Source organism: Pongo pygmaeus, chromosome 6, assembly GCF_028885625.2.
Source record: "Pongo pygmaeus isolate AG05252 chromosome 6, NHGRI_mPonPyg2-v2.0_pri, whole genome shotgun sequence".
NCBI classification, from domain to species: Eukaryota; Metazoa; Chordata; class Mammalia; order Primates; family Hominidae; genus Pongo; species Pongo pygmaeus.
This window is the reverse complement of record NC_072379.2, coordinates 72038284-72066268: the sequence shown is the minus strand read 5'-3', so window position 1 is coordinate 72066268 and position 27985 is coordinate 72038284. Positions and strand designations below refer to the sequence as shown.

Here is a 27985-nt window from a genome sequence, read left to right as displayed (position 1 = left end):
CTCAGCCTCAAACTGCACTTTCCAGCCTCCTTTTTTTTTTTTTTTCCTCTGAGATGGAGTCTCGCTCTGTCGCCCAGGCTGGAGTGCAGTGGTGCCATCTCAGCTCACTGCAACTCTGCCTCCCAGGTTCAAGTAATTCTCTTGCCTCAGCCTCCTGAGTAACTAGGATTACAGGTGTGCACCACCACGCCCAGCTGATTTTTGTATTTTTAGTAGAGACAGGTTTCACTATGTTGGCCAGGCTGGTGGCAAACTCCTGACCTCGTGATCCCCCTGCCTCAGCCTCCCAAAGTGCTGGGATTACAAGCATGAACCACTGTGCCCCGCCTCCAGCCTCTTTTTGTATACATTTTTGCCAATACTACTTACTACCATCTGATATGGTACATGTATTTACTTTTCTGTATGTCTGCCTCTCCCCACTAGAATGTAAATGACTATGGAAACGGGTTTCATTTTCTTTTTTTTGGTTGGTTTTTTTTTTTTTTTTGATGGAGTCTCACTCTGTCGCCCAGGCTGGAGTGCAGTGGTGCGATCTCTGCTCACTGCAAGCTCCGCCTCCTGGGTTCACACCATTCTCCTGCCTCAGCCTCTGGAGTAGCTGGGACTACAGGTGCCCACCACCACATCTGGCTAATTTTTTGTATTTTTAGTAGAGACGGGGTTTCACCGTGTTAGCCAGGATGGTCTCGATCTCCTGACCTCGTGATCTGCCCACCTCAGCCTCCCAAAGTGCTGGGATTACAGGCATGAGCCATCATTTTGCTCACTGATGTATCCCTAACAACTTGAACAGTAAATATCAATTTGTAAGTGATGAATTTTGAATCAATGAATACTGAATGTCTTACAGTTCATACATTGCCCTTTGATGGGACATTTAAAAAAGTTTGAATAGAAATGTATATGTTGATTTCTCTCCTTGGAACTCCTTTCACAGCCTTTCCCACTCGTACCTACTTTCCTCCCCAACTTTACCTGGATAACTCCAATTTACACTGGATGACTCCTGCAACGGTTCACCTCCTCTTTTCCTCTAGTTTTATTTTGGCTCCTGTAGGCATCTCACTGTTTTCTCCACACAGTCAGTTCAAAAGTGGGTTACAATGTTTATTTTATTATAATATAATTGAACACATAATTGTTCATCTTTCTGCTTGACTTTAAAGGATCCTCAGCTTTCCTGTGGAAGTTCTAGCATATAATGAGTTTAAATAAAAAGATAGAATGCATGAATTAATCAATGAATAAAATAAATTACTAAACGGCACACCTATCAATTGAGTGCCTGTTATTATTTAAAGGGGGCTAGGAAAATCTTCTCTTTCTTTCTTATAAAACAATTAGGAAGAAACAACAACAAAAACTGTTACACTGACCTGCAACAAATACCAGACATTTTCTATTACAGATGCAACATTTTGGACATCGTGTAGTCCAACAGAAACAAACAGTATGAGTGTTTAAATGAGTTAATATACTATATTATGTCCCATTTTAATTACTACATTATTCAAGAAACTAACAGTTACTAATAATTGCTGTTGATTGCTATCTTATATGTAAAGAAATAATTTCTCTGAAGGCAGTTAATTCAGTTAATGAATACTAAATGGTTGGAGTTGGCATGGGTGGGGATGGAGAAGGGACAGGGATGCTACAAGGGACAAATGGTGTCTTGTAAAAGTACCAGAGTGTCAGGGTTTCTTCCCAGTTGCACACTCCAGGTGTGCCATCTTATTAATCATTGAATTCCTAGTACAGAACACATTGCGTGCTATTTAATTAAGAGTGACACTTTAGCTGAGGCTTTAAGGAAGCATTGGGTTTTCATGTGATAAGGGCAAAGAAACATTATGTAAGAAAACTCAGTCCTGAGTGAGAAGAGCAGGTTTAAGTCACAGCAAATTGTTGGATATGGGGTGCATAGGGCAGGGAGATGGAGCGAATAGGGCTGTAGGCAGATGCTATAGCCTACGTGACATTGTGCTTCATGGCCATGGAACTCTGATTTTATCACCTTCTTCACTGTGACTCTGGATCCTGGAGTCTCATAAAGGTAACTTCAGGTGGGAATGAATGTCTCAAAAGGTGGGGATGACTATGACTTCATGTACTCATGTATCTCCTGCACCCATGCCCTTCACTAAAGCAATTCCGCTTTAGTTAGCTTTACATATTGAGGATTTAAGTTTGCTTGAAAAATAAGTTTAATTAAAAAATGCTATGATAGTTGACAGTGAAGGCCTGAAATTTAGAAACCCAGGAGTAATATAATCAGGCTTCTGTTTGAAAGAATGCTTTGGAGATGGGAAGTCACGGCCTGCTCTGAGAGCCTGCTAATTGATAGTTTATGATGCAATGATGAATTAAACTATGACACTGGTAGAACGTTTGGGAAGAAGCAGTTATAATGAGTACTAGAGAGTATTTTGTGATTAACTAAATATGGGAAGTGACGCAGTGGAAGGTAGGAGGATTCCAATATTTTAGGACTGGGAAGTGGATAGATTCTTGGATGCTATTCACCAAAACAGAAGGTAGGAATAGTAGCAGGTTTGGGTAGAATCTAATTAATGAACTTTCAAACACAGTTAGATTGGTATCTAACTGTTTGAAAGATTTGGACATCCAGACAAAGAGTTCCATCTAAAATACAGTAAATTAATATTATTTGTGAGCTGTGTGGGTTCTGTGGGGAGTAACTGAGATACGTTATGTCTGACAGTGCCATTTTGTTATACGATGCAAAAAAAGTCATGTGTTGAAATAAGAAGACATATTTAAATAAACTTTAACAAGTTTATTTGTTTGTTTGTTTGTTTGAGACAGAATTTTGCTCTTGTTGCCCAGGCTGGAGTGCAGTGGCACAATCTTGGCTCACCGCAACCTCCGCCTCCCAGGTTCAAGTGATTCTCCTGCCTCAGCCTTCCGAGTAGCTGGGATTACAGGCATGCACCACCATGCCCGGCTAATTTTGTATTTTTAGTAGAGATGGGGTTTCTCCATGTTGGTCAGGCTGGTCTCGAACTCTCGACCTCAGGTGATCCACCCGCCTCGGCCTCCCAAAGTGCTGGGATTACAGGCGTGAGCCACTGCACCCAGCCAACTTTAAAAAGTTTAAAAAAATCAACATAATTGATCTAGGATACAGTGCCAATAATAAATAATTTTTACATTAAAAAAAACTGAGCAAGTGTTAAGGTCATATAAACATCGGGTAGTAGGAATTTATAGTGACAGAAATCTGCATATTTATTAAATTTCTCTTAGGTTATGTTGAGTGTTCAAGTTGTAGGGACTGATATAGGAGATGACAATTTCGATTGACGGTTGAGGTTGTGAGCCTCAACCATCTTTCCGCAACCATGTTGTAGAAAAAGAAAGATTCCAACTGATTTTAAAAGTGTATAAAGAAGGAAATTAACAAATGGTGGACCCCAAGGATGAAAGCAATATCATAAATTGGTCATTGAACTGGCAGAGATGAGAGATTAGAGACCTGACATTTGCAATGATGCAGAAGTGGTATGAAAAAGCTGAAGAGATAATGCATTAGGGAAATCTTCAAAAATCAAAAGTCAAATACGGAAACAGTAGTAGTGACACCATTTTTAAATAGGTGATAAGAGGCACCTATATTACAACAAATTATATTACAAAAGTAAGTCATCTTCTTCATGAAATGCCAAATGGATCATTACATATTACAGTCAAACGAAACCCAGCTATACATATGCATATGTATAAATACATACAATCTTTATGCCTATTTATAATTATTTTTAAATTTTTATTCTATAAAAACTAAATGTTTTACTTTTACTATGTATCCTGTAATTGATTATCATTCAGTAGTGAGCATAATTTTTTTTCCTTTTCAGTTTTGTTTTTTCTTGAGAAGCCCTTATTTTTTAGTTGCTATATAGAGTAAAAGACTACCTACTCTATTCCTGCTGGAACTGTGGTAATGAAATATGGTGAACTATAACAGCATAAACCAAACCAGATTATAGCCCCTCTCTGTTCAAAAGTCTGTTATTTTTCAGCCACAAAAACACCTCGTTATACATTAGATAACAGATTATTGCAAAGCAAGATTCTATGAATGGAAAGGCATTTCTTTTGTCAGTTTCTGAGTCAAGGCTACTTCAGCCTTGAAAATTTTATTGTTGTCTATTGTTCCTTCTTCCTCAGGAAAAAAAAATAACTATCAAAGGTGGGTCTGAAAAAAAAATAGGGTTAGAAATAGTCTTGGACAAGACACTATGTACTTAGTTCTAAAATGTGGAGGCCAAGCTTTGAAAAGGAATCAGAGTTTAATTAATCATTGCTGCATGAGGATTACATAGCCCATATTCCTTTCACGTAGTCTGTGTAGAATGTGTAATTTTCCCAAATTCAAGTACAATCTATTTTTCCTTTTTTTTTGCATTTTGAAACCTGATTTGATTTTTACCCCTAATAAATCTGGCATCTTCTATTCAGTAGATAATATAGGCTATTAGAAGAAAAGGAAGTTTTAGGTTTGAATTTCTTACAAAATTACCTAAGTTATCAGAATTGTTCTCTTTCTTCCATATGTGATACAGTTATTTAGACAGACAACATTATCCAGAAATGTTTTCTCTTCTTTCTCAAAACTCAAGGACAATATTGTATCATGTAGAATTAAATACAGGACAACTTTCTTAATTAATTCAATTTAAGGTATGTGTAATACATTTATAGCATGCAGCAGAGAACAAGGAAGTTTTAATTTCTAGAATCATTTAAAAATGTTCAACCCAAAACACTATTAAACTGTAATACTACACATTAAGAACAGATCCCACTGAAACTCATTCCGAGAAAAACAGCAAGTGTGGTGAGGCCTCTCAATTCATGATTGAAAGAGAATTATTTAAGAATCTAAAAATATTTTATAAGAAGTGAAAAATGATGATAAACATATTAGTCACCATACATCTTAAAGGGCTATCATGTGGAATATGCACACTTGTTTTAAAAAATCTTCTATCAACATGTGATTACTTTACGAAAAATATGTTACATCATTAATAGATGGGAAGGCCAGACGCCGTGGCTCATGCCTGTAATCTCAGCACTTTGGGAGGCTGAGGCGGGCAGATTGCTTGAGGCCAGGAGTTCGAGACCAGCCTGGTCAACATGGTAAAACCCTGTCTCTACTAAAAATACAACAATTGGCTGGGCATGTTGGCATGCTCCTGTAGTTCCCAACTACTTGGGAGGTTGGGGCAGGAGGATCCCTTGAACCCAGAAGGCAGAGGTTGCAGTGAGCCAAGATCACGCCACTACACTAAAGCCTGAGACCCTGTCTCAGAAAGAAAGAAAGAACAAAGGAATGAAAGAACAAAAGAGAGAAAGAGAAAGAAAGAAGAAAGAAAGAAAGAGGAAGGAAGGAAGGAGGGAGGGAAGAAAGGAAGGAAAGAAGGAAGGAAGGAGGGAAGGAAGGAAGAAAGGGAAGCAGTACAACATAAGGCTTAATATTATGGACTCTTCATCTACTGTCTAAGTTTCATTTATGGCTCAACCATCTATTTCTTAATTACATGTTCCTGCATTTTTATTTATCAGAATGTCCACTATTGAACTTATCTCTTTACCAACACGTGTGTGTGTGTGTGTGTGTGTGTGTGTGTGTGGTGTGAAATGGAGTCTCGCTCTGTTGCCAGCCTGGAGTGCAGTGATGCGATCTCGGCTCACTGCAACCTCTGCTTCCTGGGTTCAAGTGATTCTCCTGTCTCAGCCTCCCGAGTAGCTGGGACTACAGGCACCTGCCACCATGCCCGGCTATTTTTTTTTTTGTATTTTTAGTAGAGACGGGTTTTCACCATGTTGGCCAGGCTGGTCTAAAACTCCTGACCTTGTGATCTGCCCACCTCAGCCTCTGAAAGTGCTGGGATTACAGGCGTGATCCACCGTGTCCGGCCTCTATACCAACAATTCTGTATTCTACTTTGTGATACTAGAGCTGGGACTCTCTAGACTTGTGGCTCTCCTGGGATGCCTGAGCTCCTTGCAGGAGATTTTTAAGGTCAAAATAATTTTCATAATGGTTTTAAGATATTATTTGCTTTTCTTACTCTTATTCTCTTTTGAGTGTACAGTGAAGTTTTCAAGAGGCTATATGACATATGATCCAGCAACAGAAACATAGCACCAGATATAATTTACCCAGCTGTCTTCCATGAAGCCAGGCATTAAAGAGATTTGCAATTATGCAAAACAATGCTACCCTTCTCACTATTTTTTGGTTTTTTTTGAAAATAGTTATTTTTCATAAGAATGGGTTATTTTTTGTTAACAGGTAGTGGTTTGATTCTTGTTATTTTTGGAATGTCTCATCTTTAATATGGTAAATATCAATAGATATCATCCACATAAACATAAGTTCTTTCAGGTCTTCAGTTTTTAAGAGTTCAAAGAGACATGTGATCAAAGAGTGAGAAACACTGCTGCAGACATTTCTTCATTGCCAGTGGATTCCTGTTCCGTCCATAGAGGGCACTAGAGAGAGATGAGAAGGCACAGGGGTTGGGGCGGTGGGGAGTCACAGGAGAAGGGGCTGGACCCCGCAAGAGAACCTGCTGCTCCTGTTGAATCTCTGCAGTGTTTCAGCCCAGTAGCAGGTTGTCCAGTGTAGGCTCTAGTCTCTAGCTCATGTCCACACCAACAAAGGCACAATGAGCTCCCTGCTAAGCAATCTGGGACAGGCCACGGTGATGCACCCTCCTCAGAGGTCTGAGCTCCTGGGCTATAGACTAGTCTTGAATTCCCCAGCTACCAGAGGCAGCCAGGAAGTATCACTTCCACAAAAGTCCAAGGGCTAGGTCTGCTAGGCAACCCCTCACCTCAGAATTGCATCCTAGCTCCAAGGAATCCTTCCTCAGGGCTTCTAGGTTGTGATTACTGCCACCTAAGGGCAGCACATGTTTCCTTGAGTCTATCTACATCACCTGTCTTCTCTTTTTGCTTTTTCAATCCTTTGAAACAGCTTAACCAACTACACTGTTTACACTGGGTAATACAGTGAAATTTCTGTTTTCTTGACTGGAGGGAGATTGATACAACAGATATTAATGCAATTATGCATCTCTAAAAAGCTACCCATAATGAGAGAACCACCATCTCTATGGTGACACCAATTTAAGGTATCTAAAAGAAAAATCAAATCTCTGTTCTGAGCTTACAAATCTAAACATGTGAAAGTATATTGGCAATTAGCAAAATAGATATTAAATATTATACGTTTTTTAGATATAGTTGCTTTGTGACCACATTTTCAAATACTCAGCAATCTATACTTATCTAGTTATTTAACAAAAGCAATTTTCCAAATTTGATGGAAATATGTCTTCAAATTATTACCTATACATAGAATTCTAAAGCAAGTGATAGATAAGGATACATTATATTTTCTCTAATTAGCTATAATTATACTGGAAACATTTTAAATGATTCACACAATCTTATTGTGAAAGTCTAAACCCTGTAACAAAACAATTTTTATGCAAATCATCATTCATCTTTTATGATAACTAGATATTTATTTAGCCTTGAAATTTGTACTATATAAATGTTTAAAGTAAGTAAACTTACCGCCTGATAGGAGAGCAGGCTTACTTTTTACCATTGGACTAGAATGAGGAAACTTGTTGCTAAATGACATGAAAAGGTGTGCAGTGAAATCATCAGGAAGCTCGGCTTCCAGGAATGTCTTCATGAATAGTTTGAAACCTTCAAAATCTATTGTCTGGAAAAAAAAATGTAAAGATGTATTTTAAGATCCAACCAAATGTTAAAATTTTGTGCTGTGTTCAAAATCATTAGAAGTAGAAATGACCTCAAATCATTTTTATATCTAAGTTTAACAAAAGGAAAGTGCCTATTTGAGAAATAGGGTGGGCCGTCCTGGGCTAACATTGGCAATGGGATATGTATGTCTTACCTGTGATGGCATAGCAGGAAGAGGAAGAAGTTTCTAGTTAGATATTTCTATTTCCACAGTATCTGTAATGCCTTGAAAAATGTACTGTTTGAAACTTAGTTTCCTCCTCTCTAAATTGGGAATAATAATCCCACCCTACATAGTTGTTGCAGTGATTAAATCAGGCGATCACTGTGAACAACCCAATACAGAGTCATATATACACAGCAGTCACTCAGACAGAAAGGAATTTTCCATATTTTTTGCTTGTCACTAATGGTGATTATTGCTTTTGACAATGTAAAAAGAGGTTAACCTTAATGTTTCAACTAAATGCCAAGCTCTATTGATAAACCTTCTAAAACTTCATATGCAGACTTTCCAAAGAAACATATTTTAAGATCTTACTCTCTGATACTCATTGCAGAACTATATAAATGATTAGACATTTATTTGGAGAGAACTGTGGTGGTGTTGGGGATCTCCATGCCCATTAGGGGAAATAGTGATGGAAGACAACTTCCAACCTCAAGCTTAATGAGAGCGTTTCACAGGAGCCATAATGAAGAGCTTGGTTTCTCCTTACAGATGAAGGCAGTGGACCAGGATCCGACTCCGCCTAGGAAATTGAGGACAAGCACATGGGTGCCTTGGGTACAAAGGCAAGAAAATGGTACTATTTTAAGTTGGCCAAAACTCCTCATTTTGGACTGCAGGAACAATGGTGCATGAATATTTTCTGGGAAACAGATGTAGACCACATGGAGGAGAAGGCCAGTGGAGTGGTCTTGGGTTCTATCCAGTAGGGCATTTGAAAGGACTAGAAGACCTACAGAGAAGAGGCTGGAATAAAGCCACATATGTCCAGATCAAGACAGTGCAAGGGATGGGCTTCATAGGGAGCCCTTGAAGGCCAATTTTTTTTTTTTTCTCCCAGTTTAATGTGCTGAGATGCAACTAAAAATAGGACAAAGAGGAAATTTGGCTGGCTGATGCTCTTAGTTTTGTTCACATTGCTGGCAGGTAAGAATAAAATTAACTTTGGAATAGAAAGTTTGTTTTTCCTATGTAATAATACTGGGGGAAAGACATGGAGAATGACCGAATTTATTACTGTATTATTTGGGACAAACCTAATATTAAATGTGACATTCAGGAATACCATTAGACATAGTAAATTTTTATAGATTTGATCATGTGCCAATTAAGTTTACATACGATGTTTGCTTTTTACCTAATAGAATCTCAGGCAATAAAACAATGAAACCAAATACTTTATTTATTAATAGTCCCAAGATTCTGCCTATACCTTAATCTAACTTTTTTATTTAGTTTCATTTTGTTTATTGATTCTCACAAGGACGCTTCAGATATTTATTTTGGTGGCAGTAAAAAGACTTCATTTTCTTCTATATTTCATAAATTACCACCACCACCATAGAATATTGTCAATTCTAGCCCGGGAGGTGGAGGTTGCAGTCAGCTGAGATTGTGCCACTACACTCCAGCCTGGCGATAGAGTGAGACTCCGTCTCAAAAAAAAAAAAAAAAAAAAGAATATTGTCAATTCTAGTAGTAGAGTGAACTATATATAACTAAAAACTCTGAATAATACAAAAAATGTGAAGAATAGTCTCAGGTAGGAGAAGTACTTCCAAAAAAGCAATTTGCTACAATGAATTCAGCCAACACTTAAAAACATGGCGATTAGGCCAACAGTCAGACACAGGATCCAAATAGTTTCTTTGAAAAGGAGCATCAACTCTTACTAAGAGAGCTCCTTAGAAATGGCCTGTTAAAGAGAAGTATTCCACATTCATTTGGGTGAGTGACCAAAACTGATAGCTAATCTTCAACATGTATGAAGGCCCATGAGGAACCAGGAGTTGATTTTATTGCAAAGTTGCAGGAAGTCTGTGGGATGAAAATATTCACAAGCATTGTGGTTAGAAGCAAAGTTACTTATGGTAGCACTTCCTTCTGTTCCTAAGTCTTCCATAGTCAGTATTTTGTTTAGCAACATAACAGATGATAAGGAGCATGGTCTTTGAAGTCAGACTACCTGGATCAACTCTTGAATCCAACACAAGTTGTGTGACTGTGGACAATTTAAGCTCTCTGTGCCTCAATTTCTTCATCTATAAAATGAGAATAATAGCACCTACTTCTTGATTTGTTAGGAGGAACATATTATTTACTATTTTTAAAGCATCTGAATGACATCTGGCACATAGTAAACATTGTATGTAATTAAATACATTTTTGTGTAAAGAATCTCCATTTCAAAAATTCATAATTCCAAACAATATTTGAAGAAGAAGCTTCAAAGCCACATTACTTTACATGTTTTCATATGCATTTAACAAACCATTCATGGTTCATTGTTGTCCTTGTTGCTGCTTTAAAAGCTGGTAATAAAATGTGAACTTCCAGAAGTAGTAAAGGACTAGAAATTGGTGAAAGTTTTTCTCTGGATCTGCTTTTGGACCATAATTATACCTTAAAACAGCTCTTTCAAGCCAAGATTTTAACTTGTTAACATAACAAACAAACAAAACAAACAAAAACAAAGAGTTCAGAATAAAGCAATTGTGTTTCAAAGTCTAATACTTCCACTCACCACCTAACTGATACGGGGCAAGGAATTTATCTGCTCTTTTGAAGGAAAAATATGGGAAATCCCAAGTGTATGCTCTTTACAGAGGCTTTCAGAACCCATGTCGATGCTCATTAAAATCGCTGCCTGTAATTTAATGATGAAAGCCAGAAAAATAACCAACCAAAAGGAAAAATGAACTTTAATATCTAACGATAGAGGCAGGACACAGACAAAGGTCTAGGCTGGTAAGGGAGGGTCCCTGGAGAACCTCCAACCTGCCCAGGTCATTGCGCACAGGGGGTCTGTCTAAACACGCCCATGGTGAAAAATTCTGTCCCTTAACACATGCTCAGTAAGGGAAATAAATCAATGTGGAGTGGCTCAGACTAAGGGCTCACATGTGCACTGGAAAAATGGGGTGGAGCTACCAGAAATTCATGCTCTATGTAGGGGAGAATCTTGGCCTCTTCAGCTCATGTGTGGTGGCCTGGTATTCAATTTGTGAGGTGGAAACCCAAATGCAGGACCCTCTCTTTTTTAAGAGCTTTCCTTTCTCTTAATAAATTTCACCCTCTTTACCCTTCAATGTGTCCGCATGCTTAATTTTTCCTGATCATGAGACAAGCACCCGGATTTAGCTGAATTAAGAAGCAAAAATTCCTGCATCATTTGATGGCCTATATGGGGATATGAGGAAGAGTGAGTAAAATGTGAACCCAAGAATCTCTTTCACTTTCGTTTCTGGGCCTTCCAGTCCTCCGACTTTTTCTGAAGGCAGAGGAAACTGCACCCCCTGCGTCACACTTGGATTTGGGAATGTCGGCCTCAGTCCAACCCAGTCTTTGCTATGGCATTTTTCTTCTTCTTTTTTTCCAGGACTGTAATGGCACCTATCTTTTCTTTTACAATATCAGTGGTGTTCCACCCCAACCCCAACTGCTGCCACAAAGGATAGATGTGGAAGTGGTGGCTCCCTGCCCTCCCCCACGTTCCCGCCCTGCTGGGGCACATGGCCGTGTGTCTGCTGTATGTACTTTCCGCATCCAACAGCCATGTAGGGCGGGACTGAGCCGCAGCTGCTGCCCGGGCCCCAGGGCAATCTTGGGGGCTAGAGGCCCTGTGCAGACAGCTGGCCTGCGTTCCCTGCCATGCATCCATACAGTCTTCCCCTCCCTTGGCCAAGGAGTCCAGCTCAGTGGGACAACAATTAAGTTTCTCTCTGTTTGCATAAGAACAAGAGATTTCTTCCCCAGGCATTTCCCTGCCCTATGCTTAAGCATTTTTTTTTTTTTAATTTATTTTCTCCACCAGGTCAGGAGTTGATGGATTGGTGTGAAGGTAGTTACAGTTTTTGCTATTACCTAGATGGGCAGGGACCACAGTTGATTTTGCACCAACCTAATAACACAGCCCTGTGAGTACAGGGGGTTTCTCAATGCCAGAGGATTTTTCTTGAAAAGTGTTTTATTAGGCCAGGACTCCAATTCACAGGACACCCTTTTCTCTCCCTTGTTTGAGAGGACCCAATTTGAGAGCTTCACCTTAGCATTTGGCTTATGACAGGGAGGCATTTCTTTTGACCCAAACTCAATTCCAAGCTTTGGGTTGAAGCCCTAGGAAAGAAAACGGGATCTTAGGGATCCAGAGGCAGACAACAATGGAAGTTAAAAGGCAAACACCACAGATGAGCATGACTAATTCCTGCTGATTAAGCCAAGCCTCCCATATCATGGATAGAGGTCATACTAGTATCCATGGCATAAATTAGGTGTAGGGAACTCAAAGGCTACTTATAGCAAGGGGAAAGGCAGTGAGTGCTTGGGGAAGTGCGGATAATCCCACACCCTAGGCCCACCTGTTAACATGAGTGAAAGCTGCATTGACACCCATGGGTGGCACCCTGTGTGGTCACCAGGCCTCAGGGATATAAGGATGAAAGAAAGAAAGAGGAAGCTTTTTCCTTCTCTCTCTCATGTACCCTGGGCATTCGATAGGAACAGAAAGGAACCAGGGACACCTTGCTCCTCTCTTTCTAGATGAGTAGCCATTCGTCTTTAGTCTGTGCCCCTTATAGATGCGTTCTGAGCCGGGGGACTCCTTTGAAAAAAATGCCTTCTTTGTCCCCCTTGGTCCTCCCTTCACAGATGGTTAATCGTGTCTCCATACTACAGGACACTCCTCTTGGATGCATCCTTCAAACTGTGAAAAGTTTATTTCTCAGACCTTAAACTGGTTGGCTTAGAATTGAGCCCAGGGGAGGGGAACCCAGAAGGCTGACATGCTGGCAAAGAGATAAAATATTTCTTAGCAGTCAGACTTTTGGCCTCCTCTCCCTGTGCAAACCAGTAAAAGGAATGGTAAGGATCACTTATATTCTCTGTAAAGTTTTGATTAATCAAAAAATATTTATGAGGTTGGTCTCAAGCTGTAGCCAATCTGTTGTGCTTTGCATGTCTTTCTATATGGTTCTGTCAGAAAGAGGAGTACCTTAGGATGGGATAAGGACCTAGGACCCCATAGCCCACTGTTCAAGTCAGCCTGGGAAACTGCCCAGTATGTCGTTTTCGTCTCTGCTATTTTACGCTGGCAGCCTGGGATCAATCCTGGCTTAGGGAATGAGTAGTTTCTGGTAAATACCTGTGTGACTTCTACCATTTGCTGATTCTCCCCCACTCCATGAACAACTTCTAGCTTTCTTTTGTGAATCTTCCTTTCTCTGAGCTACACTTAAAGGTTCTAGTTTTTGTAAAAACTGCTTACCACTCCTTTGAAAATACCTTGTACACTCGCAGTTAAATCATAACTTTTTGGGGCTTGTTGGTTTCACCTGTAAGGTTACTGTTGGTAAAGTTCAAAAGCCAGAAATATGAGTCATCTGGCATGGCTAAAGTTGGGTAGCTAGGGATTTAAAAGGATTTTCTTAAAGAATGCTCAAGTCAATTAAAAGTGGATATCCAGGCTATAGGTATATTTAAAAGACCTTTATGTTTTTTTCTTCGTGGATCTTGTTTTTCTGAGAAAGGTTTTTTCCCCAGTCAACTGAATTGTTTTCCTCCATTTTGTCTTGCCACTCTTAATGAACTCATGAGAGACCCTAAGATAATTTCTGATGAATGGAGACTACTTGGGAAAAATGGAAAAGATATAATGTATTCCATTTTTGGAGAAACCTCTGTTTTCCTCATGGAACCCCAGTAATTAGAGGCAGATAGATCCCTTTCAAAATCTGTTTTTGTCTTCCACCTGTATCTGCTTATTAGGTACTGTTACCTCTGTTTCTTGAAGGGCTCCACCCTCAGGCCAATTATCCAATTAGGAGATTGGCAAATGAAAAATCTTACAACTACTGGATCTTCTTCTGTCTGTGTAGTTATATATGTGATTTTTATATAAAAGCACTGTAATTAATTGGCCTAAAGAAAAATAAGCATTACATCAAATATTTTTTCAAGGAAAATACAAGCTGTAGTAACTTTTAGTTCATGTAGCTTTAATCTTTGAGAAATAAAAAGTCTTAAAGATTATTGGTAAAATTCAATGTCATTAAAATTTAAATAGGTGGTCTAAATCATGGAAGTCAGATACTAGGTTTGCTAAATGTTTTAAGGTTGTAAACTGCTTCTTTGGCCTTTGAGAACTGTTCAACTTGCCTGGTAAGGCCTGAGGACATACTGAATTAACCAAGCCCTTGAACAGGCTAGAAGGAATCAAACTTTATTGGTGCCTAGTACAGAATTAAAACAACTTATCAGATTTTACATTAAAGTTTAAAATTGCTAAGAGTTACCATTATAACAAGTAATTGAGACCACCATTGAAAATAGATTTACATGCAAGGTGTGTGGGAACAGTAAAATGTGTTTTCAGGAAAAGATTATAAGAAGGCATGGAAATGCAAGTAAATTTTTTGCCTAGGGTTAAAGGATTGTTTTAAATTAGATAAGGTCAAGCTAAAGGTTTAAATAGTTGTGGAAGGTTTCTAAATTTAATATTGCAAAAGAAATTCTGTGTATGAACATTGACTAAATTCAAAGGATATTATATATCTTTTTCTGTAAACTGAGCAATGAAATAAAAACACAACAAAGTTTTCTTAAGGTACTAATCTGTTCTTAAGAAAAATGTGTAAAGGGTTATAAAAGGTTTTTAAGAATCTTACCTCATGGTCAAACTGGCTTAGATTGGATAGAAATGTCTATAAGGTTTCATTAGAAAATTGGGATTAATAGTAAACTAATGTAAGGGTAAAATTTGGCTCTCCCTTTCCCGTGTTCAAGATTTTTATGTAATATTAATGAATAATGAAATATTTTCATTTGCCTTGTAAATAGACTGCCAAGGAAAAGAAAGAGAAGACAGGAGACAAATTGTTTGGAAAGCTAAGTCCTTCCTCTTGCTGAGTAAAGGTTTTCCCTATTTTAAAATTTTTGAGTCATCATTTTAACAAAATAACTACTGGGATTGTATTTCAAATTATCAAGTGTTTTAAACCTCTAACATTTAACAGGCTTCCCCAAATCAAATTTCAGCTTCAAGGTTGTCTTTCCTGACCCCTAGCTTTTGGATACTACAGAGGGTCCCTAGAGCATCCAGAAGAAGAGAGCTAAACAGAATAATTTAACATGGTTAGGTACATGGGATCTCCAAAATGATGTTTAATTTTCTTCAGGTTATATTTTAGTGAATAATGCTAACATATGTTCCAAAATTTTATGGGATTTCTAAAATTCTAATGTTTGAGTGTATGCTATCAATCACAATTAAGGTTGTTATATTAAGTTGTTGTAAACCACAGAGATAACCACATTTTGTCAATCACATTTCTGACTGTAACTACGCTGGTCATTTTGTTATTCATAAACAATTGTCTTCTTTTGATCCTCTTCAAAAGATGGTTTATAATCAGCTATAAAACTTTGATAGGTGTTCTCAAATACAAGTTTCTGATAACTTTGGAGATTGTAACATTGGACTAAAGGGAAAACGTACAGGACTCATGAAAGAGCTGAAACATTCACGAATGTCAAGCAGAGCATGAGTTAACTGAATGGACAGAACTAATAGAAAACTGAAGTAATCTTTTTTTTTAAAACTTTCTGCTTGAAACATTGCTGATCCTTGTTTTGTTATTCAGAGTCAAGAAAACTTTTATTTTGAGCTATTTACAGTCTTTAATAATTGAGTAAGTTATACTTATGTGAACAAAATTTGGAGCATACTTCTTTCTCTTTGCCTGGTTCCTGTAGAATATGGAAACTATCTGTGAGTATTCTTAACTTATGGCAATATGGTTATTTGCATCAGTGCAATAGGAATTCATTTTCCTTGGCAACAGTACACAATTGGAGAAATTGGTTGTTTTACCAAGGCTTTGACTGGAGAGGTGTGCTTCCTTTTAAGGAATCAAGCTTGACTTGCAGAGCCAATAAAAGCCCCTTGGGAAAACTGGCCTCATACCTTGTCTACACAGTCCTCATACAGGGTTCCTAATCTGTGATGAGTAAAGAATGTCACTTTCGAATGGGCCCAGGAACTCTATATTCTAGGAACCTCAAGAAGAGAGGAATTCACCCAATTCATAGGTATTTGAGGGTGCTAACCCATGGCTGGGCTGGGCTTTCCAAAGTCCTATCTGAGATTCCTTATGGAACAGAATTCCATCAAAAACAATTTTAAAAGTGTATGTAAAAATAATCATTCTTGCTGCACTTTATGCAAACTGTCAGGCCAAGTATAAGACTGAAGTCTATTTTGCAAACAACTCAGTCCTATCATGAATTGTTTTTAACAAAAATGAGGACTGGGGAGAGAAAAATTATTTTCAAAACTTATCACACATTTGTCAATAAATTCTAGTCTCATTAGTTGTTTTTAATTTTTTTTTTTTTTTTGCCTACATTTTAGATTAACCCTCTTATTCCTGTGAACCAACCAGCAATTTCTGGCTACAACTCAGAAGACACAAAAGGCATGGGTAATGTAATAATCTGGATCAATATTTTAATTCTGAGCAGTTATCCTGCAAATCCCGACAGATGATAGGAGTAAATAGGGTGCCCATAACCCAGAGGTTCCTCTGGGAAAATAAGACCAAAGGAGCAAACCAAAGCTAAGCCCCATGCAACCAAATCTTAGCAGGCATAATTATAGCCACCAGTTATCTGGGCATGCTGGCAGCCTTGGGATTTTTCAGCTGCCCTTTCCCATCCCTCTTTGTTTGGTTTTAATATATGTCTTCTAATAACCCTGTTTGTCTCTTCTCACCTTCAGGCCATCAAACTCCAAGTGATCATGCAACCAGAGTCTCAAACAATGGCCCCTTTTAACAGAGACCCCTAAATAGGCTTTCAAGAGAGTTATGACTGCCATATTTCCAAAACAGCGCCCCCTAAGAGTAGGAAGCAGTTAAGATCAGTCTTCCTCCCTATTCTAACTGCAGTACCTCTTGTGTACCACTTTAGAGGGGAGAATGATAAAGGTAGGAGGCAAATGCCTAGGCAGATAAAGGAGAGTCCGCAGAGAACCTCTGACCCACTCAGGTTATTGAGCACAGGGGGGCTTGCCTAAGCATGGTCACAGAGAAAAATTCTGTCCCTTAACACATGCTCAGTAGGGAAATAAATCAATGTATAGTGGCTCAGACTAAGGGCCCACACGTGCACTGGAATGATGGAGCAGAGCCACCAAAAATTTGTGCTTTATGCAGGGGAGGAGCCTGACCTCTTCAGCTCATGTGTGGTGGCCTGGTATTCAATTTGTGAGGTGAAAACCTGTGTGCAGGACCCCTCTCTTTTCTGAGCACTTTCCTTTCACTTAATAAATTCTTCCCTCCTCAGCCTTCAATGTGTCCACATGCTTAATTTTTCCTGGTCATGAGACAAGAACCTGGATTTAGCTGAACTAAGGAGCAAAAATTCCTGCATCATTGGCATTTCTCCTAATAAGGAATACATTTCTTCTTGACTTTTCTTTTTTCAGCATGCAGGAAAACTTTCTGAAATTTCTGAAGTATAGTTCTCTCTGGCTCAGCAAGCAAAATACTGTTTTATTTTCTGACAGCTCTAAGCCTTAATTCCCTCCATATAAAGTATATGAAATCAATCATTCAGGCTGGGCATGCTAGCTCATGCCTGGCACTTTGGGAGGCTGAGGCAGGCAGATCACCTGAGGTCAGGAGTTCAAGACCAGCCTGGCCAATGTGGCAAAACTCTGTCTCTACTAAAAATAAAAAAATTAGCCAGGCATGGTGGCATGTGCCTATTGTCACAGCTACTCGGGAGGTTGAGACAGGAGAATCACTTGAAACTTGGAGGCAGAGGTTGCAGTGAGCTGAGATCACACCACTGCACTCTAGCCTGGGTGTCAGAGTGAGACTCCATATACAAAAAAAAGGAATCAATAATTCAGAGTTGTCTCAATATAATAAAAATTGATGTAAAGCACTTAGCATACACTTGGGCACATAATATATAAAATAAGTAAAAGGATTAGGTTAAAGTAAGAACTGTCCTCAGCTTAGATACATTTTTAAGTTACCTTAATTTGCCTTTTTTTATTTTTTTGAGACAAAGTCTTGCTCTTCTCCCCCATGCTGGAGTGCAATGGCATGATCTTGGCTCACTGCAACTTCCGCCTCCTGGGTTCAAGCAATTCTTCTGCCTCAGCCTCCTGAATAGTTGGGATCATAGGTGCCCACAACCTCGCCCAGCTAATTTTTGTATTTTTAGTAGAGACAGGGTTTCACCATGTTGGCCAGGCTGGTCATGAACTCCTAACCTCAGGTGTTCCATTTGCCTCGGCCTCCCAAAATACTGAGATTACAGGTGTGAGCCACCATGCCCAGGCAATTTGTGTTTTTATTGGTACAGAAAACTGTAAAATTCATTGCATCTTTCTGAATAAAAACTTCAGGTTTTGTGTGTCTCAAATACTTTGCTATAACATTTCTGTGTCAGATAACAGAGACAAATAACAACTTTTATAAGGCAATAATTCTAAAAAAAAAAATCTTCCTTTGAAAAATAAAAGCCTATTACAGATATAAGAATGGAGTAAAAATTTCCTCAATTCTTAAATTATTTCTACAAGATGATTGCTACAAGATTATTGCTGAAGTGTTACTGACAATGTAAGTTTCTTTCTCAAACTTCTTCACTGTGTTCTTTGGAGTAAAATTAATTTATCTCACATTTTCTGGCATTAGATAGGGCTTGCAATGTGGGAAAACAAAAACCTCTTTTTTTTTTTTTTTTTTTTCCTGAGAGAAAGTCTCTCTCTGTTGCTCAGATTGGAGTACTGTGGCCCAATCATAGCTCACTGCAGCCTCAATCTCTTGGACTCAAGCAATCCTTCCACCTCAGCCTCCCCAGTATCTGGAACCACAGGATTGTGCCACCATGCCTGGCTAATAGTTTTTTTTTTTAAATTTTCTGACTCAGAGTTTTCAATTCATTGAGAAATGTTTCTTCAATGTGTTTCCTTGTTAACCCATCCCTTTTCTTCTCTTGTTAGTAAAATCTTTTCAAATATCTCCTAAAATTCTGTGTTGTCCACATTATTAGACATTTCTGATAAATGGATGATATCCTCATCTGTACATTTTCCTTAGATCATGACTTACAAGAAAATTTCCAAATTTAGGCATCAGAGTTTCTACTGCTGTCATGTAACAGCATTAGAATTGCTTTTTGAAGACTGTGACCTTTAAATAGAATGAGATCATTTATATGCATATCAATGAAGCCATTAATGATAAAAATTGGGTCAGACTTAACTGAATGACTATTCAAAAATTGAATTGCTGTAGGCTCAAACACATCCACACGTGCACACACACACACACACACTCACACAAATGTTCAAAATTTTAAAAACTGCTTTTTCATTTTTTCCCTTAAGGAGCAGCCACAGACTATTTAGGGAGATAACAGAGAATTTGTAAAGAATACTGACTGAGGGAGCTGCTCAGCTGTCGCTGCCAAATTGGCACAGATTCAAGGCACATTTCTATATGCCTTTCATTATTATTTCTGACCATCTGGATCCTTTATTTTTAAATCCCTGTTAATACTAAAGAGAAGACACTAGTATTCATCCACACAGATTCAAAGTGAATGAAAATAAATGTCATCACTCTATCCTTAATTTCTTTTGGTGGTTTTGGGTTGTAGATTTTCTCATATTCAGAAAGTGTTCTTTGAGCACCCACTCTGCACCAGGCTCTGTTCTAGGTGTTTGGGTAAAGATGTTACTAGAACACACAAAATTCCTTCCATGAGGGAGCTTATCTTCTAATGAAGGGAATAAGAAAACAGCAACATTAATGTGCTAAATCTACAATGTCTAATGGTATTAAGTGCTATAGAAAAAAAAATGAAGAAAAAGATTTCTTGGGGGAATGTGCATTGCAGTTTTTTTTAAATCCAGTTATCAGGAAATGAGAAGCTATTCTTTGAGTAAAGATTTAAAGGTGATGAGGCACATATTTGCACATGTTTGAAGAAAGCACATTTCAGGCACAGAAGACAGCTAGTACAATGGCCCTGGGGTATAAGGATGCCCCTGTTCTAGAGAAATTTCCATTGGAGCTAGTGAGGAGGAGCAGGAAACTGGAGCAGGAGTGAGGGAGAACTAGAGTAGTAGAATACAAGGTCAAAGACTCAAGCTGTGGCGATGTGTGGACTGGGCAGAGCATACAGGATATTAGATCATCAAAAGAGAGTTATAGCTTTAATGTGGAGTGAGTTTTTAGTAGGAAATTCCATGATCTGGCTCATATTCTAACAGAACCATGTGACCATTATAACACTTATTTGTATCAGACAAAAGATAGCCTATTGTCAGTTTTTATGTTTTTCTAACTAGCTCACCACTAATTAATAAGTGACCCCTAAAACACAAAAATGAATCATTCAACTATTATAGATAGAGTAACTGTTTGAAACCACAAAGAAATCACTTTATCTATCAACCAATGTTGACTGAGTACCTATATGTGTAAAATACTATCCGTTTACTGGGCAAAGAACTCTGACAAAATAAAGTAGATAATAATTTAAATTAATCAGAGTTTTTTTTACAGTTCCATTTCTATTTGCATTCTAATTTATATCATTAACTAATTATATCAAACTCAAAACTTGATATGAAGGTCACTGAGCAAAAGTATATTGATTAAATATGCAGCATGGCTATCTTACTGAGATTTCAAAATACAATTTTTTATGTTAAAATTCACTTAGAAAAAATTATATTTTAAATATTGCATTTCTTATGCTTATCTTGCACTGCAATTGACTATTCATTATTTCAAATTTCAGAGAGTTCCTTGATAGTCCCCTAAAGCTGTCATATAGATAGTTCCTTTGAAGAGAAAGAGTACAAAGTGTGAAAACCTTGAATTTTAATTTTTAAATTAGTTTTGGCAAATGAAAACTATTTTAGCACTTCAGAGTCACATACTCCATTAACTCTACCTTTACCTAAGACTAGAATTATGAAGACTCAGTAGAAAGACAATTAGAAATATATTATTTTAGTAAAAAACAGGAAATGGCAGAAAGATAATGCTACTACATTCTACTAATTACAAAAAGCAAATAATGGATTGGAAAAAGTTTAAGCAAAATATTTTTACTATGATTTCAATATGTCTTTTAATCAAGGATCTATAGCTAACTGTTTTATACTTCAGCTGAAATCTGTTTTAATCTGGTGTGACACTGTCTTGTCACACCAAACATTTTTTGGTGTTGTCACTAGGACAGGAGTGAGTGTTACTGAAACACACACATAAATCCTCTAACATTTTCTCCTTGAAAAATAAAATGCAATAAAAATGTCTTGGACACCTTTGTATATATAATTTCAATTAATAAGATCAGTTTTTAATTATTCCTTACTTGTATGTTCACTTTTAAAGAAAATCTCCACAGGGGGGTTTTATAATGTGCATATGAGCAGGCAGATTCCATGCAAAACTTCTCTTTCCTGAAGTGCTATATGATCCAACACAACTTTGCATCACTAAGTGTATGACACAGTCTTTTACCTTATAGGTCCTCATTATGTAACACTATCCAAATGTTACTATGTTTTAGGAACTGCACTAAATATGTTATATGTGTGCTATCATTTAATCGTCACAATACCTATGGACAAAGAATTTGAGGCTCAGAAAAGTTCCTTAAATTGCCCAACACCAAAAGCTTCTAGTTGACACCGAAGACATAAATATTTCTAATTTCAATGCACATTATGTTATAAAGTATAGTTTTCTAAACAGATTTTGCAATATTAACACATGGTACAAGGTAATTTCCCACTGGTTTATCAGTATTAGGTGCATTTACTGCTGTGTGAAATTGGTCTGCCATTTCAGAAAAAAAAAGATATACACAAATAAGATATAACAATTAAAAGTAATGGTATGATTATTCAGTTTCCCACTCTTGAAAATGCTGTGCTGACTGTAACTGTTTTTGCCCTCTTTGATGTTCAAAGTATAACCTATTACTTTGGGTCATATACCTGAAATGTGTTCAAATCTGCCCGCCCCCATCTCCATTCTGATGCCCATTGTCATGTAGTGTTCTTACTTGATTGGACTGCTTCCATAACTCATATCTAGTCTTCTCTTCTACCCAAGTCCATGCCCTACATTGCTACTGGAGGTATTTTTCTAAATGGAGAATTTAACTTGTTCACCTAAAAATATGATTTATAATTTCTTTCACCTATTATAAACTGAAAATTTGTAGACATTCTAAGCCTTTTTACCAAAATGTCTAGATTTATATTCCTTTAGTTCTCTGCAGTGCTCTTTTGCTTGAAAAAGCTATTTTTCTTTTTCTTTTGTTTTTTTTTTTTTTTTTTGAGACAGAGTCTCACTCTGTTGCCCATGCTGGAGTGCAATGGCGTGATCTTGGTTCATTACAACCTCCACCTCCTGGGTTCAAGTGATTCTCCTGCCTCAGCCTCCCAAGTATCTGAGACTACAAGTGCTCACCCCCTCACCTGGCTAATTTTTGTATTTTTAGTAGAGTCAGTATTTTACCATGTTGGCCAGGCTGGCGGGTCGGTTTCAAACTCCTGACCCCCAAATGATTAGCTTGCATTGGTCTCCCAAAGTGCTGGGATTACGGGTGTGAGCCACCATACCTGACCAAAAAAGCCATTTCTAATGATGAAAAAGCACAAGTAAAAACAACAGATAAACCCTAAAAATAAAATTTAGATGTGACAGAGTAATGTTGGTTTTAACTTATACTTGGAAAAGTACAAAAAGATCACCTAAAAACCCCAGCATTAGTTTGTAACTTCTATATCAATTGTTTAATGTTATTAAAGAAATGAAAGAACAAACATTCTACAATGTGAATTTAAATACCACTTTTCAAAGTTGGCATTTATTATTAAACTACGGAGAGTTACTTGTTTATTTATTTCCCAAATGTATTTATGCTTGATTTCAAAACTGGTTTGTAAAGAAAGCAATTGGTCACAATTGGTATAATTGTATTTTATAATTGTAGGTAGATTTGATAAGAAGTGGAACATCACTGAAACTATATTGATGGTAATAGTGAAGAGAAGCAGAAATACTGGTTAACATACTACTTCTGTTCCTTGCTAACTAACTGTCCTAGCACCATGTGGTTGTAGGAAGTGAAGCAATACAACAGACAATAGCTCTGCTATCAGGACAGCACTCAGGATTGTGGCCAGGTTTGGGAGGGAAAGCAAATTACATGTCATGTTCCCCACTCCTACCACATGGTGGAAGGAAATTATTTTTGAGTGCAGAAGACATCAGAGTTACAGTTCCTCAATTTAAAATGAGAAAACGAGGTCCTGAGAAAATGAAGGAAACAGAATTTGTTGGTGGTATATCTCCAATATTCTCACTCTCATCTTTGGCATGTGCTCTAGAACTTTTCTATGAAATCACATTTGTCATTAAAGTATGACCACAGCCACTGTCTCTAAACATTAGTGGAACACCTGTTACGTGCAAGACACAGAGCTATTTATTATACATACACTTTAGAATCTAACCCTTTTAACAGTCCAATAAGGCTGATGCTATCTTCCTTTTATAGGTGAACAAACTAAAGATAGAAAACTTGTCCAAGGTCCGTTAAGATGAATTCAGTTCAGTCAGACTCCTCAGACCATATTTTCTCTGTTATACTTTCCTTATGCTTTCCATAATGGAAAGGGTTGAATTTGGTTCTAGAAGGATAATTATAGCTTACAGTCAAAAGGTTTTTATATCATTGTTAATAATTATATCAGTGTCATTATCCTTATTAAAGACATTTAAAATATTACTTTAGGCAGCAGCACTACAAAAGGTAGGTTTTGAATACCCGGTTCCTTATTAAGGGGTAAAAGCATATTGTCTGAATGTAAAGGGTATACATATTAAGAGAAACTACAGTACAGAGTACAAAGTGCAAAAATAAAGCAAGCCCCTGTGGAGTTATGAAAGCGTAACTCAGCCTCAGGCCAAGGAACATCTACTGACAGGAAACATGTACTGAGAAAATCCTACACTCAGAGAACACTGATAGACAAAGAGCATACATAGAACAGTAACATGTGCAGGCTCTCATTCTTCTCCCCTTGAATACCCTCAGTTTTGTCAATTCTTTCTATTCTGTGACTGCAATTGCTTGCCTGCTAAGCCACTGCACATGAAACAAAGACTGGGCAAGGAAAAGGAAGGAAGAAACTCATTCTGCTGACCCTCCAAAAAGCTAGAGCTTATTTTGACATGAGTTTTCAGACAGCCTCTAGTAAGGATGTAGGTTGTGCAGAAAGGTGTGTTTGTTGGGTGCTCAACAAAAGTCATTTAATAGCCAAGTCCTGAAAATGTAGACATTCTTGAATGATTACATTGGAGTAAATGAAAACAATCATTTACTCCAAGGGATTGCCTCTTAAGTGTCATAAAGCCTATTTAGTCCATATTTGGGGGAACAAGTTTTCCAGAAAAGTCAGAGATGAAATCAGGAAAAGGCCATTCTCTGAAACGGAGGCTAGAAAATCTCACCACAGTCAATGAGTTGCCATGTTACCAATGCCTCTTTATAGAATATTGTAAGATGTAGGATCTCTATCTAAGTCCACCAGTATCATTCTGATGTTATAATTGTACTTTATGTGATGGACATGAAATTACAGTGGCTGTTGTCATTAAAATCATCAAACAATTTAAGAATAAGAAGAAGCTAGTACATATCCAAGATTGCCCAAAGGAGACAATATTACAGTTTTAGACAACTCATGCATTTTAGTAAGAAATATTTCTACAGTGGCGAAGACAATTGATACAGCTACTCTATTGTGATTAAAAATATCCATTTAGAGCACCTGAAAATGTGTTGTAATTCTGTGCACCCAACTGAACTACTGATCTAAAACTTAATTTACAAAACAGATTTTCAGGAAGAGTGGTTGAAGCAAGAGATTGAATAATCTTCCCAGGAGGGCAAAATCAACAACTCTTTGCTTATGTTTCCCCCACAGATTCTATCACAGCACTGCAGACAAAACAAAACGAAACAAAACAAAACAAAGCCTTATCATTGCATTTTAAATGCAATTTAAAAATTTCCCATGGTAAATTAATAAATTAAGACTTTTACTAAATAAAATATAATAGCACAGCCTTATATATCTTAATGAAATTAGAAAAATAAATTTCAGAGTCTACAAAACTGAAGGCCACACTTGAGACCCTTTTTGTCTATTAAGGTACCAGCTCCTATTAAGGCACCAAATCCTTTGACTGATCAAAAAAAATTTGTCACATCCAACTCAGTTATAACCTATGGGTATTATAGGCAATCTTGTATACTATAGAAATCGTATTGGTACAGAAGTATAGTTCAGTGATATGGATGAGAAATTCATAGATCATATCAGAATAAAGAAAGAAAAGACAGACTTTAATAGAAAAGAAAATGTCTTACTTGGTTAAGAATGTCTTGTTTCTGTGCATGCAAGGAAAGAAAGAATACATGTGTTAATGTAAGATAATTTATACTCATTATCTCATATCTCTGATTATTTAGCTAAAAGCTCAAGTTTACAGGTTGATTTTAAAACATACCCTAGATCCATAGGTCTCAAAACGTGGTTCCGAAACAGCAGCATCAGCATAAGTTAGAAAACTGATAGAAATGCAAATTCTTGACCCCCACCTCAGAAACACTGAATCTAAAACTGCGTGGGGTGGGGGGGAGGCAGGCAGCAATCCATGTTTTAACAAGCCCCCCGGTTGATTATGAGGTACACTAAAATTTGAGAATCAATGACTAGATCAGTCTTTGTATATAATAAGCAAACTGTTCTGACATTAGATAAATATAATATGTAACACATACGGTGTGATTAAAATATTTTAGAGGATTAATAGAAATATAACCATGTATATAAAGGTATATTAGATTTTGAATATGTATTTCCCATTCCTAAGGTTTCCTTCTATTAGCATCACACCTAGCATCTCTCCATACTCTTAAAGATTAAAATATATTTCTATGTACATCTGCCACTTTCTTCCCATATCTCAGCTGTGAGTGGAACAATTTGGAATTGAACTTGAAGTCCAAGATCAAAAGAAAAAAAAATGCGTGGAATGCTAAACTGGCTTCCCCTCATACTACCAAATTCTACTGCTCTCAGGAGACTATTTATATGGCCTGACTATGTTTTACTGAGAATAATCTCACTGAGACTGGATCTCTGCTACAAACTAGCTGTAATAATGTTCTTAACATTATATTATTTACACAAGAGTAGGTGGAGGCTAATAAGACTCTCTCCCCTCGTCAGGCATGAGTCATTAATATGTATGTGTACTGGGAAGTGCCACACTCACTACAAAAGCAATGTCTTCCCATGCCTTCCCCTAACTTTTGTCCTTCCTATCTAAGAGGACGTTCCTCTCCCCTATGACTTGGTCAATGAAGTGAAGAGCACAGGGCTTTACCCTTAAACTGGGATTCTAGTCAATTAGGTTTTTGTTGTGGTTACTGTCACAGGCTAGCTGGTGAATCTTGGACACATCATTTCACTTTTCTTAAAATAGTTTCTTTATTTAAAAACTTTGTCATTTTATTAATCTGGGAATCTCAAGACCTTTGAATGGTTTTTATTCCTACAGAAACTTTAAGGCTATTGTTTAGATTTCTCTTATTCATTTCTTCAAGGAATGATTATCAAATGATCTTTAAAAGATAGGAATTAAAAGTAAATGATTCATTCACATATTATACTTCATATTTTTTCTCTATTAAAATAGACTTCAACAGGTCATATCTTTTTTGGGTTAAATTTTTATCTCCAGCACTTTAAAACTTCAGTAATTCAAGTGAATTATAAGCAAAATAGTACATCTACGATTTAAACAGCTTTATGTTGTAGGAGGATAAGCAATTTAATTTTTGCAAATACATTTTATGTAAATACATTTTATGTAAAAAAAGCTATGTTCCTTTTAGAAAACAATGAATTAATTATTCATTCCAAATTCAGGTTGCATTACTCAATTGTCCATTTTTTCTTGTATAATTGAGCATCATTAACTAGTCATCAGTGCAAACAACTTTGGGGTCAACTCGACCAGCCAATGGAGAGTGATAACTTCACATGTGAATTGACATTAGGAATTCTGCCATATTGTAAGAGTAATTTTTTATAAATTGGATGAGGTCATGTATTGAAGAGAACTTTAAGGGCATAAAGATTTATTTCTCATCTCATTAGATATTCTTAATTATTTTCAATTGGCTGTTAAGAAGATACATACTAGTTTTTTAAATGGTTATATAAGCCTTAAAATTTTCTTCTGAAGGAAAAATTTTATGAAAATTAATTAAGATCAGAGAGTGGTTTTGCTCTTAATTTAGAATTGTTCTTGGATTGTAATGAGATCTAACTTTTTGTTTTTCAACTGTTCATTATTTTAATAACACGTTTCAACAATAGATCTGTATATTTATGAAACGTATTACGTTGTTGAAAAGGGTGATATGTGTGTCTAATAATGAATCTAATAACTACCTCAATAAATGTAGCATATGGTGACTGATAATTCTCATGAAATGTATAATTACAGTAAGACTAAGTCTTGGGAGTCCTATAAATAAAAAATAATTGAAGCAAAAAGGCTGCTTTGCAAACAAGATCACTTAACTGAGTTTGTAGCCAGCAGCTATCATTATGGAGAAAAACAGGTTTTATCTCTGTATATAGATTAGATAAGCATGTAAGTTTTCAAACATTGTTGTGAATATAAATATTAATGACAATTTTTGTGTCTTATAGCAATTCAGTGCTATAATTCATCTTTACTTTTCCCACTCTGCTTTCTTAGGCTTTGAGATTCTCAGTTTTGTAAGCTTAGCTGCTAAATTTTGTTTTCC

At 37.1% G+C, this 27985-nt stretch overlaps 1 protein-coding gene across 14 annotated transcripts in view; it reads right to left on the bottom strand.

The window, feature by feature from the left end:
• The window catches only part of DGKB (diacylglycerol kinase beta), a 738724-nt gene that overhangs the window by 559042 nt on the left and 151697 nt on the right, over positions 1-27985 (bottom strand). For 8 of the 14 annotated variants that reach the window (XM_054495969.1, XM_054495971.1, XM_054495977.1 and 5 more), the window contains 2 exons: positions 25529-25549; positions 7624-7777 (listed from right to left, as the gene is read on the bottom strand). In XM_054495969.1, coding sequence (XP_054351944.1) covers positions 7624-7777; positions 25529-25549 — 175 coding nt within the window. The remainder of the gene's footprint in view (positions 1-7623; positions 7778-25528; positions 25550-27985) is intronic. The other 6 variants (XM_054495973.1, XM_054495975.1, XM_054495980.1 and 3 more) reach the window with 1 other exon arrangement.